At 27.8% G+C, this 18,011-nt stretch overlaps 1 protein-coding gene across 1 annotated transcript; it reads left to right on the top strand.

Moving 5' to 3' along the window:
- The first annotated feature begins 3,176 nt into the window (after positions 1-3,176).
- Positions 3,177-7,305, top strand: LOC148206201 (nucleobase-ascorbate transporter 6-like). The gene is made up of 14 exons (XM_088104142.1): positions 3,177-3,698; positions 3,873-3,970; positions 4,335-4,511; positions 4,606-4,706; positions 5,103-5,178; positions 5,277-5,336; positions 5,511-5,695; positions 5,811-5,907; positions 6,017-6,103; positions 6,206-6,264; positions 6,359-6,450; positions 6,541-6,618; positions 6,718-6,878; positions 6,993-7,305. Exons 1-14 carry the CDS (start codon positions 3,587-3,589, stop codon positions 7,209-7,211), a joined length of 1,602 nt encoding a protein of 533 aa, XP_087960268.1. The 5' UTR covers positions 3,177-3,586; the 3' UTR covers positions 7,212-7,305.
- Positions 7,306-18,011: the final 10,706 nt, after the last annotated feature.

Below are 18,011 nucleotides of genomic sequence, written 5' to 3'. Positions count from 1 at the left end.
ACCATAAATGCGTTTTGATAAACATTCCTAATTTTTCTTTTATTATATATATATTTATTAACATTAAATTTGTCTTCATAATAAAACTTTTAAAATACGAAAAGAAAACTTGAAGACACAGAAAGAAAGACATACAAATTTTAATGAGAGAAATTTCATAAGTCCTTAAAACATTTGATATGTTTGAAAATGAGATTTTAGAAATTAATCTCACATAAAAAAAAAATCATTATGAGTAGAATTCCAACTTTTAGACCTTGGATTGAACCACTTTTTGGTCAAAACGAACGTAGTGATATCAAATGAGCTAGCAATTTAATGAGATTTAGTGTTACAAAATTATATATAGGAAAATATTTCATACCGAAATCCATCTATATTATGTAAAAAGTTAGGCAATGATAAAATTGAGCCTTATTACCATTTTGGTAATTTCCAAAAAAACTTAAAATGCATATATTTGTATCTTATCATCTTGGGAGAACTCAAAACATATCTAAAGGAGCCCTGAGAAACACCATCAACCATCAATATGAAATTAATCAACTAAAGGATGACAAGAATTAATTCACTTCAATGATTTTAGGTGGTTTAAGAGGGAAAATGAAAATATGAAAATGTTTTAAAACGAAAAAAATGATCAATTTATTAGACAGAATGCTCTGTGATGGGATTTCTCATATTAAGAACTCCCATCTTTGTAGTAGAAATGGCATGAACTAATCTAAGACAATTATTATCAAAACGAAGAGATTTATGCATCTTTCAAAGGATTCAAATAAGGTGAATAACATGGGTGACTGAAGTTGCTAAGTTAACATTATTGATTATTAACATTTCACTTAGATGTCAAAATTGATATTAATGCGGAACATAAAATTTTAATAAAAAGAATTACCAATGCATCAATTTTCTGGTTGAGTGTGGATGTAAAGAAAGAACCGTCCTGTTACTTCATGTCAAAGGAAAGCATAACAAAAACAATAAAACTTTATATTTTTAAATTCAATCATATTGATGCTGTCGTGAAATTTTTGAAAAGTCAGTACAAATTCCTAAAACGAAGGGTGAAAGATGCTGATATGATGACAATAAACAAATTTCAATTAATCTTTAATGTGGCACAATAATCTGAAATCATTTAATTTCAATTCAATTCATGATTAAAACTTTGAAAAAACATAACTATCTACTAATTGTTTCAAACTTTGTTGAGAGACTCATACAACTTATCACACTTGTCCATTCTTTATATACATCAATTTCATGTTAATTCTTATAGTATGAATATAAATTCTTATTTTAAAAGTAAAACAAGACCATGCTCACTAACATAGGTGTGTACATTCTTGTCTCTTGTTAAACTTTGGTACTTGTATAAGTATGAAAGATATAATATTAAAATTTTATTTTATTTTTTAAGTTGGGTTACATTTAAAATTTTCTTTCTACTATTACCTACACTTTTATTGTTTATAGATAAATAAAATGTTACCAATAAATTTAAGAAGTATTGCCTTCTATCTTAAGCAGAATCCTAAATTAGAAAATAAAACAAAATAACTTAAGTAATCTACCAAAATTTACACTAATTTTTTTCTCAAATATTAAAAACAATAATTATATTATGTCTAGATTTCACTAAAATACATCTTAATAACTAAGTGATGAATTTTAAAAATTATATCATTATATGGACACTCTTCGAAATTTTGTCAAAAAATTATTAATATCTCTTATTTTCTGTTCCTACGTTTACCTCCGTCATTATATATACATTACACTGATTTATTAACTAACTAAAAGAATATTACACTTTATTCTAAAAAATATTATTGAAAAGATTAAAAAAAGTAAAAATCGTGTGCAGTGAAAGTAACAGTGTAGTTTATTTTAAGTTATTAAATAATGTTATTAGTTTAGGACCACATAAAAGATTGGGATTTGAGATTTGAGAGTAAAATTGGTTTGTTAGATTGATAAACATGCCAATTGTTAGAAGTTAAGAATCATAGAAGAAGTCCTCTTGCATTTATTATTTGACTTCATTTTAAATTTAATGAGAAATTAGATATAATTATGATTAATATTTAAATTTTTAAGTTGGATAAGGAAATAGATAAGTACGAAGATATTCATTTTAAAATTATTAAATTACTTTTAATTTATTATATAATTTAAGAAACTTATGTGAAGGGTTTTTTTTTTGTTTGTTTTAGTTTCCTAACTTACTTTGAGTGGATATATTTTATTGTTTTTATTTTTTTATGGAGAAAAAATTAAAAAAAAATCTGTGTTTTTTAATATTAAATGCCTAGTAATAAAATATTTTTAATGTAATTTTTTTTGTAAAAAATATTTAATTAATACTTAGATAGAAATAAGGAAAAAAAAACCTCATTTAAATAAATTGAGAATAAGATGGATTTTTATTTTGGAAATATAAAAACGATCAGAATTCTGAGTTTGATAGAAAAAAAAAATTCATATACATAAATTTTTTATATTTATTTAATATTATCTTTTTTTACATTTAATTTTTTTTAATTTTAAAAAATATAAAATTTTATTTTCTTTAATAACTATTTTACTTACAACGTGTCTAAATTTAATTATTAGAGAAGCTGCGACCCTGTAACAAAGTGCTTCTTTTATTTGTTGTTTTGGATCAAAGTAAAAGTCGCAGCTAACACCAAGGTAGCAGTTCCAATTTTCAGACAAAATAGAGGTAAAAGAATAAGTGTTTTCCATGCTGCAACACTACTCACTCCAAGTAAAAGGTTAAAACTGGTAAACTTTCTGCCCTGTTGAAATGTTTAACTGAAATTGGGGAGCAAGAGAGGGTTCTTAGAACTTCATCATATTGTTAGCTTCATTGTTTCTGATTATTTAACCTTTTTCTTTCAACAAATATTGGTAATAGTTAAATACTACACTTGGAGGTAAAAAAAGGTGAAGTTCAAGTTGCTTTTGTTCAAACTTTATCTTTACGTGTTGAATAGAAACTAAAAAGAAAAGCATGGTGTTAGCAGCATTAAATATTGGATTACAATATTGTAAAGCAATACTGAACTCGGAGATTCTTTTGTATTTTTGGTTTCTTTCTTGCTTTAGGAGGAGCTGGCTCCCTCCTTTTCCTTTTTTTCCACATCTTCACACTAGCTTTTCATGTTTTCTTGGCCTCCATGTGGGTCTTGGGCTAAGAAACCATCCAACATTAGCTGCATTGCATTTCGTTGCTGACAAGTTGTCTCCCTTGGACTTGTTCTGTTCATTTCCTTGAGTGAAGCTCCCAAAAGGGAAGAAAGTATTCATTTTTCTTTGGGGTGCCTTCAGTTTCTTCTCATTGCCACTCCTTTCATCATTCCATAATTCTCATTGGGAAAAGTACCAGACAGTGATAGTTTCTTCCAACCATGTTTTTTTCTTGTTTCTGTCTGTGTTGTGCAACATAACTTCTTCTGGGGTTAAGTTGAGAAGTTGATGTAGAAGTTTTGGTTTTTGTGCTATTGGGTTCTGAGAAGTTTGAGTTTGGTTGCTACAGTGCATTAAAGCTGATCAAGTGAATTGTAGTAGGATTGGTTGAATGGCAGGAGGAGGAGCTGCACCACAACCCAAGCAGGATGAGCATCAACCACATCCAGTGAAAGATCAATTACCAAATGTTTCCTTCTGCATTACAAGTCCTCCTCCCTGGCGTAAGTTCACTGCTTCATTGGAACCATTTTCTTCTACTTTTTTTTTCTAATTTGGCACATGAACATTCTGGTGTGGAATTGCCTTAACATTTCTGGTTTTCATTGCATTCATGTTTTCATGTGTGCTTTCATGTTCAACAAGTTGATTTAGTTTTAGAATTTGTGTTAATGAAGCGGAGGCAATCCTACTTGGTTTCCAACATTACCTGGTGATGCTAGGAACAACCGTTCTGATTCCCAGCTCTCTTGTTCCCCAGATGGGAGGAGGAAATGTAAGAACCTGCTCGATGCTCTTCTCATTTCTTAGCTTCAAAATCTGCTTTCTAAAACTATTCTACATTTCTCCTCAGGAATTTCTCTTTCCAAAACATATGTTATTACAACTAAAAAGCAAGACAACTGGGAGATATTTTTCTCATATTCCTCATCTCTTTCAATTCCACACATTGCTCTATACATTGCACTTTTTTTTTTCTTATTGTCTGAGCAATATTGTTTATTGCATTTTGACAACAGAAATCAAACACACTAAGTTTTGAAAAAGAGAGATAGAGGAACATTTTCTAAGAAAAAATGGTTTTATTTTATTATTGTTCGCTCATAAATCTTATAGAAGTTGCAATTTGGCTTCCTTAGGAAGAGAAAGCAAAAGTGATTCAGACTCTACTGTTTGTGGCTGGCATAAACACCTTTTTCCAAACATTCTTTGGGACTCGTTTGCCTGCAGTTATTGGGGGATCCTACACCTTTGTGCCAACAACCATTTCAATCATTCTGGCAGGTCGCTACAGTGACATTGTGAATCCTCTGGAGGTTGGTTGGTTCATCACAAACCTCTTTATTCATTTTTTTTTCTGTTTTTGTTATTTTGTCATCTTTGTTTACCTGCATTGCAACAAACATGCAGAAATTTGAGAGGATAATGCGCGGAACACAGGGTGCCCTCATTGTTGCCTCAACCTTACAAATTGTTCTTGGCTTCAGTGGCCTTTGGCGCAATGTAGTGAGGTTATTGAACCTGCCCTGCCTAAAATAGTTGAACTTTGTGTTACTTCTTCTCAAACTTTTCTGTTAAGTTAGGATAGTCATGCAATTCGTTTACTTTCAGATGTTAACAGATATTCATGCAATTCGTTTACTTTCAGATGTTAACAGGTGGTTTTGATTTAGTTTCTTTACGAAAGATTTAATTCTTATATACTATTCTACACTCAATTAGAGATAATAATCCTTTTTGTCAATTGTTAACAACTTTTTTTTTTTCATTTTACTTCATTCAAAAGTATCATAGACAGACCTCATTTTCAGTTATAATTATAGATAACATTTTATCCATTCTGAAAGTTATTGATTTGTATCGAGCTCTTGAAATCATATTAATGAATAACTTTATGTATTTTTCAGGTTCTTAAGTCCTCTCTCTGCTGTTCCCTTGGTTGCTCTATCAGGCTTTGGGTTGTATGAACTGGGTTTCCCTGTGGTATGCATATTTGCAAAAGGGACTACTTGTTTCCTTTAAATATTTTAAAAATTATAATGTTTGATTCCCTCTGTGTTGAATGTGGCTTTTGAATCCAGCTTGCAAAGTGTGTGGAGATTGGGCTGCCAGAAATCATCATCCTAGTAGTTTTTTCTCAGGTGATCAATAAATTGATAACTTTCTTGAAGCTAAAATCTTTTTCTGTTAATTGTAGCATTATACACATTTTTCAACATCATCCAGTGTGCCAAACACGTGTCGGATTAAACTGTGTTAACATTTTCTGTTTGTTTTTTTTTCCTTTCTTCACTAATTTGAAATGTTTTTTGCAGTACATTCCTCATATGATGAAAGGAGAAAAACCGATCTTTGATCGCTTTGCAGTAATATTCTCAGTGGCAATTGTTTGGATTTATGCTCATCTTCTTACAGTCGGTGGAGCTTACAGAAATTCAGCTCCTAAAACTCAAATAACTTGCAGAACTGATCGTGCAGGAATTATAGGGGGTGCTCCTTGGTATCCATCTTTCAATTTTTCCAATAATAGTAGTGTACATGGCTAACTACTTGTATGGACTATCTTAATTGATAACGAAATAATGTGGTTTCCATTTGTCAAAACATATTTTTAGGATAAGAATCCCTTACCCTTTTCAATGGGGAGCTCCTACATTTGATGCTGGAGAAGCTTTTGCTATGATGACTGCTTCATTTGTTGCTCTAGTAGAGGTTAGTTTATTTTTATACTGCCATATGCATTGTTTTTGCAATGTCCTTTTTTTTGTGTTTCACACTGATTTAGTACTTTTCTCTTACATAAAATCTACTTGTTCAACAGTCAACTGGCGCCTTCATTGCTGTGTCAAGGTACGCAAGTGCAACACCAATTCCTCCTTCAGTTCTTAGCCGTGGTGTTGGTTGGCAGGTAAATAGATATTAAGTTAATTTTGTCTTTACTACATTCTTTAATAGTTTCACTTTTCTAACTTTTGATGATAGTTAATCGTACTTATTTGTGATGCATCAGGGAGTAGGAATTCTGTTATCTGGAATATTTGGCACAGGGAATGGATCATCAGTTTCTGTGTAGGATCCTAATTCAATATAGTTCCATGTTATTTGATATATGATTATCTTCCTTGTGCAAATTGTATAACATCATTGGCTTTCAATTTCCCAGAGAGAATGCAGGGCTGCTAGCTTTGACACGTGTAGGTAGTAGAAGAGTTGTTCAAATATCAGCTGGATTCATGATCTTCTTCTCAGTTCTTGGTGATTTTTTAACGCTGGAAATTTTTCTGATGTGATTTGTTTCCTTTTGAACTCGAACTTGAGCCTAATTATTTGTTATGAACTGTGTAGGAAAGTTTGGAGCCGTTTTTGCTTCAATTCCAGCTCCAATAGTTGCAGCTTTATATTGTCTTTTCTTTGCCTATGTAGGTAAGTATGAGTATGAACTTAAAGAAGCAGAAGTTGTATTTTATAAACACATTCAGCTTCGTTTATATTTTGTCTTTTTTGTTTGTTCCCACAACACAGGGTCAGCAGGTCTAGGATTCCTTCAATTTTGCAATTTAAACAGCTTTAGAACTAAATTCATCTTAGGGTTCTCCATTTTCATGGGCTTCTCCATACCACAATACTTCAATGAGTACACAGCATTTAAAGGCTACGGTCCTGCACACACAAGAGCAAGATGGGTAATATCTAAGTTCTATGTATGCAGTTTGATTTTGTTTAAGTTGGAATAATGAGTGAGGAAGAGAAGAAAATGAATAGAGATTTGATTAAAAAAAGTGGTTTGATTTTGATAGTTTAATGACATGATGAACGTGGCATTTGCATCTGAGGCATTTGTTGGTGGTACCTTGGCACTTATCTTGGATGTTACATTGAGAAAGAAAGACAACCAAAGTAGAAAAGACAGAGGCATGCACTGGTGGGACAGATTCCGTTCGTTCAAGACAGATACCAGGAGTGAAGAGTTTTACTCATTACCTTTTAATCTCAACAAGTTTTTCCCTTCTGTCTGATGCTTTCACAACTTGCATGCTCAACTCAACAAAAACAAAACTGTTTTCTTTATTTTAACTACACATTAATTTAGTAATAAAACTATTATGCTTACGAGGTACTGTTTATTTCTTGTTTTTCTAGTGTTTCTTTTCTCCTCACTTGCAAACACTTCGTGTCTTTCAAAATTTTTAAGGTTTAAACTCTCCGTTGATCCTCTTATTTATATGCGAATCAAATGGATCATCGTTCAATGCAAAAAATACAGCTCAACCTAATTTAACGCCGTTTGGAACAATTTAACAGTTAGGGTAAAATTTGCTCATTTTTACAAAAAAATATGACCCAATTGAGACCGAAAAAAAAACGATGATCTTTGAGATTCTCATATAAATAAGAGGATCAACCGACGGTTTAAACCAATTTTTAAAGTACAATCATATGGTTGCTCTGATTCTTAAAAAAATTATTCAAAGTGCTTTTATTTCCTGCACTTGTTTTTGTAATTGACTTTTTTTTTAAAAAGGATAATTTGAGTCATTATTAAATATTATAGTTAAACATTGTTGCAAAAATATGAAAGTAGATTTTTATTTGTTCACTATATAAAATATTAAAAAAGAAAAAGAAAATTTTAACATTTAAAAATAATCGTATAGATTAAATGGAGAATGTTATAAATTATAAATTAATTGTTTTTAATAGTTTCACGTAACACGACTAAGATAGAAACAATGGAGAATGCTATAAAAGCAACTTCATTTCTCTTTATCTAGATTGTCCATATTCATTTATGATAAAAACTATTATCTATAAATTTTTATAACATATATTACTTTCAAATTGTTTCGGCTGAAATAAAATTGTAATAAGTTTTTATTAGTTTGGTATTCAATATGTTTCTCTTATATTTACATTCGAAATTGTTTGGATCCATATAGTTAAAGTCAAAAACATGCTTGAGACTTGCAAACAATTCGCCTGCATAAATGGAGAATAGTTAGTATTTTTTTTTCTTAATTCCAAACCATTAATCCCTTTATAATACGTTACTACATTCACAAAGAGTAATAAACAGTTGATAAAACGAAAACTCTAAAAAAGAGTATATATATTTTTGTTCAAGATTGAAATATATTTATTTTTATAATAGAAAAATAATATATATATATATATATATATATATATATATATATATATATATATATGAAAGTAGTAAACATTTTTAACTTATTAATCCGTTTTGATTCAATCTATCTAACCCGCTAAATTAACAGTTAAAAACATAACGGAATCGTTAACCCATTTTTTAAAAATATAAATATATAATTATTTTAATATATAAATATTAGTTATAAGAGTAATTTAATATATAAATATAATAATTATTTTAATTTATTCAATTAAAAATATTAATTAATCAATTAAAAATCTAGAAAATATTTATATGATTAAATATTTTTTTAATATTTTTTTACTTTTATATATTTAAACAAAAAATTTAAATTATTTTTTAAATATTAAAAATATGGTAAACCAGTCTTTCCTTTGAGAGTTACTCTCTACACCACCACACATTGCTCCCTGCACCACCACACTTTTTTTTAAATTTCAAAACTATCCTTTATATTTTAAAATATCCTACACCTCCTCCTTTTTCTCTTGAACGGATGTCGACATCCGTTGAAGAAAAAATTCTTCAACGGATATGCCACATCCGTTTAGTTTTATTTTATTTTATTTTTCAAATTTTTAGTTTTTTTAAATTTTTAAATTAATATATAAATATTGTTTAATTTTTTTTTAAATTATTACTTAATTATTTATAAATTATTTTTATTTTATTTAATAAAATTATTATTATTAATTTAATTTATGTATTATTATTTTAAATAATAATTAAAATACTTTTTAAAATTTTATTAAAAAGATAAGGATGTTACCAAATCCGTGAAGTTTTTTTCTTTTTAAAGTTTTTAGTTTTTTATTTTATTATATTTTAAATTAATATATAAATATTATTTAATTTTTTTAAAATTATTATTTAATTAATTATAAATTAATTTTATTTTATTTAATAAAATAATTATTATTAATTTAATTTATGTATTATTATTTAAATAATAAAATAATTTTTAAAAATGTATTAAAATGGATGTGGCAACATCCATGAAGTTTTTTCTTTTTTAATTTTTAGTTTTTAATTTATTATATTTTAAATTAATATATAAATATTATTTAATTAATTTAAAATTATTACTTAATTATTTATAAATTAATTTTATTTTATTTACTAAAATAATTATTATTAATTTAGTTAATATATTATTGTTTAAATAATAATCAAAATAGTTTTAAAAACTTTATTAAAACGGATGTGGCAATCCATTAACGGATGTCGCCACATCCGTTGAAGATTGTTTTTTTAAAATAAAAATAATAAATTAAAATATAAAATATATGTTAAAAACAATAAATTAAAATATAAAATATATGTTAAAAACAATAAATTAAAATATAAAATATGTGAACGGACGGATGTCAACATCCGTTGAAGGTGAAACGAATGTTGACATCCGTTTTAGAGAAGGGTAAAATTGGTATGGAGTGGTACAGGAAGTATTCGGTGGTGGTGGAGAGAGCAACTGCGCTTTCCTTTAGGCTACACGAATTACAAAATTCGAACCATTTTGTAGTGATGGACAATGTCATAAGAAAGATGCTCCCTCCACCACCACTTCCTTCTTTCAGCACCTCCGCAATTTATTTTTTTTTCCAAAATTATCCTTAAGTTAATTTTTCTTTTTACTTTTAAATTAACTTTTTATATTTTTAATTAAAAACCCTAATTCTATACCCTCATTCCAGCACACACACCACACCCCCCTCTCTCTTCTCTCCACCACTTCCCATTTTCGTCACCCACCTTCACCCCCCCCCCCCCCCCCCCCCCCTCTTCTCCTTCTCCTTCTCTTTTCCTTTTATATATATATATATATATATATATATATATATATATATATATATATATATATGAAAAAAATGAAAAAGATTCATTAACTACTAAAACCTTATTAAGAAAAAGTTGTGTTTTACTGTATAATATCTCATGAAAACATCGAAAAAAACTCAATTGGCGAAGAAAACATAAAAGTATAATGTCTCATGAAAACATCGAAAAAAACTCAGTTGGCGAAGAAAACATAGAAGTAGATGACAGATATGGAGGTTTAAACGGATATTCATATCCGTTTGGCTTGGCCTACGGATGTTGGATCTTTCATTTCGGTTTATTTTTTTTAACGTTTTAATTACGGTAATTCAATTTTCACTAAGGGCAATTGTGGAATGGAGTGGTGTAGGAAGAAATTTGTGGTGGTGTAGGGAGCAACACCCATGTCATAAAGAGTCGAAATGGCCCATTTTGTTATATATATATATATATATATATATATATATATATATATATATATATATATATATAAATATTCTTTTATGTAAACTTAAGTAGTTAATTTGTTAATTTGTTTTATGTAAACTTAAGTAGTTAATTTGTTTTTAATTTGTGTATGCATATAAATAGGATAGTTTGAAAAAGGAATACACTCGATTCGATCTCACGAATTATTTTCAATCTATACTATTTCTATCTTTATCAACAATTTTTATTATGCATTGTTGTTTATATAAAAATTATTTGGTTTCTAACAAAATATAGTTTCTTTCTCTAAAGCAAATTCATGTCAACCCTGCTTAAACTAAACATATTAGTAATTTAAGTGAGGACTACTATAATAATAATAAATAAATAACTCATAAATATTGCACCTAATAGAATTCTTATAAATAAATACTAAAAGATGGTTTTACAAAATTTTTGAAGAGCATAACAGATTTATAATTCTAGGAGTGAGAATTAAAAAAAAAGCTTTCCGAAAATTCATCATAAATTGACTTTATTCATTCATAATCTCTATGAAAACATTGATTATTAAATTTTCCTCTTTCTATTGAATTTACTAAGACCTAAACTCATGTTGATTTTGAATTTATCAAAAATTTATTTCAATTATATTATTCATCTTTCATATTTAACGTTTATGTTAGTTTGACCACTTTTTATTTTTTAATTGGAATTTAATTATATACAAAAAATAATTAAACCTCAAATGTTGGGAAGACTACCTACTTGGTTAATGCTAGGAATAAATTGATTTTAATTATGCATCTTTCAAACTCTTGGTCGACATTTTTGATTGATTGATTAGAATTGCCAGAAAATTGACATTACAATACATCAATTTAGGTTCAATTGCTTAAATAGTTAATATTCAAATAATTTAATGAATTGATGATATGATTTAAATTTAATAATATGTGTATTTTGAAGTTATTTTCAAAGGGTTGCTATTATATGAAATCAAACTCCGTCATTTTCACATCATAGTTTGTCACATCACATCATTTAATTTGTGATAATTTTTCAAACAACTACTTCAACAAATAATTTAATTTCTTTACATTTTTTCTATTTATGATTTTTATCTTCATCATTAAATTTATTATTTTTACTTTATCTGTATTTATTTTATTTTTTTTACTATTTTTATTTTGTTAAACAAAATATTTAATTTTGTAAAAGCTTAAATTTATAAACATATATTCTTCAACTCAACAACTACATTAATTCTTTGGATTTGATATTTAAACTTACTAATATACTTTATTATACTTTATAAAGTTGTATATTTATCAAAAAAATTAATTAGAAGAGAGGAAAATGTGAAAATGAGAAGTAGAGGAATGAGGTGTTGCATTAAAGAAGAGAATGGATGGTGAAAATTAAAAATGGTTGATCAAAAGAATACAAATAGTTGCACTATAAGGTATTTGTCCTAGCTATAGTGTACATAATCTGATTTCTTATTTCATATTAATGACCAAAGAAAAACCCTATCCCTTTAGTCATGGCTCACGGTATCATAAGCTTCAATATAAACTACTTATTTTAAAAGAGAGAAAAAAAATAGACATTTGATTATGCCTATCTGAATTGACAATTGATGACACATAAAATGAATGAATGCAATTTTAATTGAAATGGTTAGAAGTGTCAGATTCTCACAATAAGTGAACCAAAGATGCTAAATTAATTTGTTTGACCATTACAGTGAAATCATGTGGAGGATGAAGCAAGTGAGAGATCTTGATCTTCTCAAACAACAAAAACCCTTTGAGTCCAATGTTAGGTGGCAATGTTTGACATTAATAGGTAAATATTTAAAATCCAATCTACAAGAGATACAAAACTAAAATTTGGTAGCCCCATTATACAATTCTTCATTCCTCATTTAATATCGGTCAAAGTCTAGCAATACCTCACATGCAACATGTTTAATAGAAAATCAAAGACAACAATTTCAAGCCACATATAGACTTACAAGAACTATACATATCCATCAAGATTACCTCTTTTGTCTTGTAACGATGGCAATGATTCATCCATAGGTTGAATAAATTATTTAATTCTTCCTGCGTTTTCTTTGTTAACTTGATAGGATCATAACATCTAAGAGATGCCTCAATATACGCTATTCCATCAATCAATATAGATTCCCAAGTCAATTTCACACACTTTCGTATTAGCTTTTTCTATTTTTCTAACATTATGTTAACACAAATTGTCAATAATTGTTAAAAGGAAAGTATTAAAAATGTTGTAGCATCATTCTTCTTATTAGAACATTTTATTCATTTTATTTACTTTTATCCAATATATAATTTTTAACCTATTTTGAGTTCTTAACAATCTTTTTTTATATTGAAACATATTGGAACATATTTCTTAAACATAAGTATTTTAGTGGTGATTGTTCTACAATGGAACACATTTTTCTAAAATGAAATATGTTTTAATATAAGAAAACATTAAATTTTAAAATTATTCACTTGTTTTATACCATACTTACTTGTTCAAATCGTTACTAGAATAAATTATCGACTCAGATATCAAAGTGAGGATTTTCAGGGGAAGAGGAAGAAGGGAAATTTGAAGCAAATTAATACACTAGTGCGAAAAAAAAATGACACACAATAAAAATGTGGTAACAATATAGTAATTTGAGCGAACTTTATAACGACGATTTCCATTTCATTGTTGTTATATGACATAAATGACGAAACAACAACGGCTAGTATAACACTGACGTTGAAAATGTAAAAAACGACTACGATTGATTGTTAAATTATCGATATAAAGTTTTAAATAGTTATACAACGACATTTTAGTGGAAAAACCATTATTAAAAAGCATGTTAGGATTAAATAGTTTTCAATTTTCACTTCCCCACACATGAACAGTTTCTTCGTTCAATTTTTGTTTTCAATGCAGTACTGCTAACAAAGTTCAAAGTTATTTTTGAGATGTCAATCGCCATCATTCACCATCGTGCAGCCCACATTATACTTCACCGTTGTTTGGTCGTTCTTTTCTTACATTTTGAACATACAAAGTCGTTATTCGTTGTGTCGCCACTGTCTTTACTTTTCGTCAGTGTTCGAGGCCTCTTCTTCGTTCATGCCCTTCCTTTGTTCGCGTCTCCTTCATTCGTGTCATTCATTGTTCACGCTGCTCCACAACTAATGTTGTTGTACAAATCTCGCCTTGCCTATGTTGTTATTTTCTTTCTTGGTCTTCTTTTTCCATGTTAGTGTCATGTATATGTTAAATTTTATTTGATTTCAATATTAATATTCTTTATAAAATGTATTTGTTAAACATTAAACGTCACGAACTATTTTCTTTACGAGCATGTGGTGAAATTATTTTAAATAATAAATATTAAATTTCAAGTTAATTTAATGGGTATAAATTAGAAATCTAATCCTCTTACTATTCATTTCATAAGAATTATTATCTTTCTATCATTTTATTTTCTTTGAATTTTCTCTAATTTTTCTTAAAAAGACTATTAATATTTGTTTAGAACCAATTCTACCCTCTTGAAAAACACAAAGATTATTTCAAGATCAACTTATCAAATTTTTTATTAGAATAATTTTTTTCTATTGTTGCAACATTATGCAAGTTGATATTAAAATGTTGGGTTTCTACTGATGAAGTTGATTTATACATGTAATAGTTAAATTAGATAGAATAATTTTATTAGGAATTCTTAATTTGTTTAACTTGGTTTGTAATTTAAAATATATTTGTTAAATGTGTTGGATTGAGTTTGAATGTGTCTAACCTTTGACATACATATATGCATGCATTTCGATCACAATCTACAGAACATAAATATGGATTAAAGTTGGATTAATTTATCATGTATAAGTGATGATTACGAGAGAAGGGTGGAGGATTTTATGTAGTTCGCTCAACGCCATGTTGGTAGTGTAGAAAACAGATTAAGGATGAGATGTCCTTGTGTGAATTGTTTGAATAAGAGAAGATTGGAGGTTGTCGAAATAAGATAACATCTTTTGTGCGATGGATTTCTAAAGAGTTATATAATATGGACGGGGCATGGTGAATTGTTAGACATGTCAAGTGTGTCTGAAAAACATAAATTTGTTGATTGCACAATGGACGAAAGATTAGAGGACATGATCCATGATGTTGAAGTGCAATACTTTCTTAAAGTGATTTATCAAAAATGTATACCGATGCAGAGACTTCGTTATATGTTGGTTCAACTAACTTCACACGATTATCAGTTTTGTTAAGGTTGATGAATTTGAAAGCAGTGAATAGGTGGACTGATAAAAGCTTTGCATAATTGCTTCAGTTGTTGAAGGAAATGCTTCCTGAAAGTAATATTTTACCTGATTGAATGTATGAGGCAAAGAAGATGGAATATAAAATTATTCATGCATGTCCAAATGATTGTATTTTAAATAGAAAAGAGTTTGTAGAGTTAAGAAGTTATCCCAAGTGTGGTTTGTCACGTTATAAAGGCAAAGATGGTTATCTGAACAATATTGATGTAGTGATGAATCACGACCCCCCTTCGAAGGTAGTTTGGTATCTACCAATAATTCCAAGGTTTAAACGTATGTTTGCAAATCCAACTGATGTTATGAGTGTGGCTATTATGTCATGCAATTGATGACAACTATTAGCAAGTTGGCTATCAAGTAATTTTGGTGATGTAAGATGTTATAACTCACTTTATATTAACTTTAGCTTTTCTGACTGAGTTTATCATGACAATTTTAGCCATAATCGTCGTTATAAACCTTTTTTATTATTTATTTTTTATTCTAATTAAAATTTGACAGCGATGCTTTAGTTGTTATTTTGAATTTTGAACTACAGTTAAATTTAACCGTCATTAAATTTTCAGCCTCATATAATGATAGTTAAATATAATTGTTGATGTTTGAGAAATACTTTTAATGACAACTTGTTCAACAACGATTTTAGAGCTATAATGAGAAGCTTTTTTTTAATCGTCGTGGATAATCCTTTCTACATTAATGGAAAACATATTAATATAAGATATTATAACACTACTTCTAATCCAAAACCTTAAAACAATGAGTTTATGAGTTCTTATACTTATAAATTATTCATCTTACTTATTTTTACTTAATGTAAGACTTCTAACTAAACAATTAATTTCTTTTTCTTATAATAATTTTTTCTATTTTTAAGAGAAAATCTTATTGTTTTCTTTTTGAAACTTATAGCTGGAGACAAAGTATGAATGGGGTAAGAAGTGTTGAGAATTAGAGTAAAGATGAAAATAAAATAAATAAAACAGAAAAAAATAATTTTGCTAAAAGAAAACAAAATTATATATCTTTTGCAACCCTCTCGAAGGACTTATTTACCACAATCATAATACTTTATATAATGACAAATGGATTCAATGATTTGATCCAACCCATTTTCACACACCAATGAAAGTCTAATAAAGAGAGCGTGTGAGAGTTGCTTGATGAATTTGTTTTATAGTACAATAACCCGTTCCCACATACCAAAACATAAAATAGAAAAGCTATATATAAAATATATATGAATTTATTTTAAATCGATCTACACGTGAATGTACATAAATCTAATTAAATATAATCTAATTAAATTTGACTAGCAGAGTTTTAAGTCAATGGTTATTACCGATTCCATGTAATTTATCCTAAACCCTAAACATTTAAGTTGAAAAAAAAAAATGAACAGAATAAGTTAATCAGCTCGGTCACGTGCAAAGTAGTAATTACCACAACCTTGGAATCAACACGATTATAGCATTAACACAAAGTGTTTAATAAGGTTGTCAAGATTATCATTGGATTAAACATTTGATTACTTTCATTTGGTAAATTTGTAATTGATTGCTTAAAGGTGTGAACACATAAAACACCTTAATGTTCTCAAAACAAACCATTAATGGAGGTAATCAATTACTTATGATGGTTAATTGATCACTGGAAGCATGGTAACTATTTTTCTTGCTAATGTTTGAAAATAAATAAATAAACTAGTTGAACCTTTTAGTTTAAAGTTCAGCATTATTTTTCGTTGAGAGTTAGTTGCTAAAAATGGTTGAGTTTGCTTGCTGATTGAGTTAAAGGATATATTTGATAAATACTAGATACAAACCCGTTGACAATTGTAAATACATAAAATAATATTAAACAGATAAACAGTATAATACTAAAAAAAGTCAATGAATGAAAAAATTTATGGATTATGAGGGTAAAGATGAAAAGATAACAATAATCTATAAATTAGTTATTTTAAATAAAATGATAAAAATTAGTGAAAGAAACTTATTTACCAAACAATTTTTTTTGTTCAATTATTTATAAATTAATCAAATATCTTATAAGTTAGCTGAAAACACATTCTTACAATAATCCATTATTAGCTCTTGAGTTTTTCAAAAGATAATACCCTGAGTGCATGGTAATCTATTAGCACTAAATAATATAATCACCACAATTTTGTAAATCTTGTAGGAAAACAATTTTGTAGTAGCTTTTATCGAGTATTGTCTATTTTGTTTTAGTAAACATTGTATTATATATATAAGGTGTTTGCATTTTTTTTTTAATTTATATATTTTAAAACTTTGGTTTTAAACACGGCAATTTAAGACATTAAAACGTATTAACCCTTTTTAAATTGCTTTTATTTTCTGTTCATTACATTTACGGATGATTAATAAATGGTATTAATTTGCTATAGATTCTAATATTGCATAAAGTTTAATTTTTTTTTTCTTATTTGACTTTATACCAATTTTACTAATAAATTGACGATGAACACGGTGCTTGATTTACACCTCCTTTTAATTTGTTTTATTGGAGAGTGCTAATCCACTATTATAGTCCACGTTAATATGTCACCAAAGCTTTATTAGGCTAGTAATCGATTGACATGCATGATTAATTCATTACTCATAATAGCATATATCAAGCAATTGATTACCATATCCTCAATCGATTACCAGGTTCCTTGCAGCAACCTAGAAAAATGTTATTCAGCCAATAAATCAATTGTATACATAAAGCATATATCTCTAACAATTCTTCTATTTTTATAATGCAATGATATATACTCGTATGCCGTTATCATGTATTAGTTTTACAAACTTTTTTAGGAATTGAGAAATCATACTTACATTTATGTCAAAAGTAGAATAATTATTAAAGGTTTAATGATTAAGTGTTTTAGACAATATTACGCAATACAAGTAATAATGCTACTATATAATAACAATGATGCAGATTCAGTTTATATATAAATGACATGTAAAAGTTTAAATTGGAAATTATAATTTCCCTCTTCTATAGGACTATACCAAGTTAGT

This window comes from Vigna umbellata, chromosome 1, assembly GCF_029865625.1.
Source record: "Vigna umbellata cultivar VRB3 chromosome 1, Vumbellata_1.0, whole genome shotgun sequence".
NCBI lineage: Eukaryota > Viridiplantae > Streptophyta > Magnoliopsida > Fabales > Fabaceae > Vigna > Vigna umbellata.
The sequence above is the reverse complement of the archived record's forward strand: the minus strand, read 5'-3'. Positions and strand labels throughout refer to the sequence as shown.

What these genes read in the sequence shown, in the direction of transcription:
- LOC148206201 (XM_088104142.1), top strand. Translation starts at nt 3,587, where the DNA reads ATGGCAGGAGGAGGAGCTGCACCACAACCCAAGCAGGATGAGCATCAA. An exon ending in ACATTGTGAATCCTCTGGAG is followed by an intron (nt 4,512 to 4,605) that starts GTTGGTTGGTTC and finishes ACAAACATGCAG; the next exon opens with AAATTTGAGAGGATAATGCG. An exon ending in TCCTAGTAGTTTTTTCTCAG is followed by an intron (nt 5,337 to 5,510) that starts GTGATCAATAAA and finishes TGTTTTTTGCAG; the next exon opens with TACATTCCTCATATGATGAA.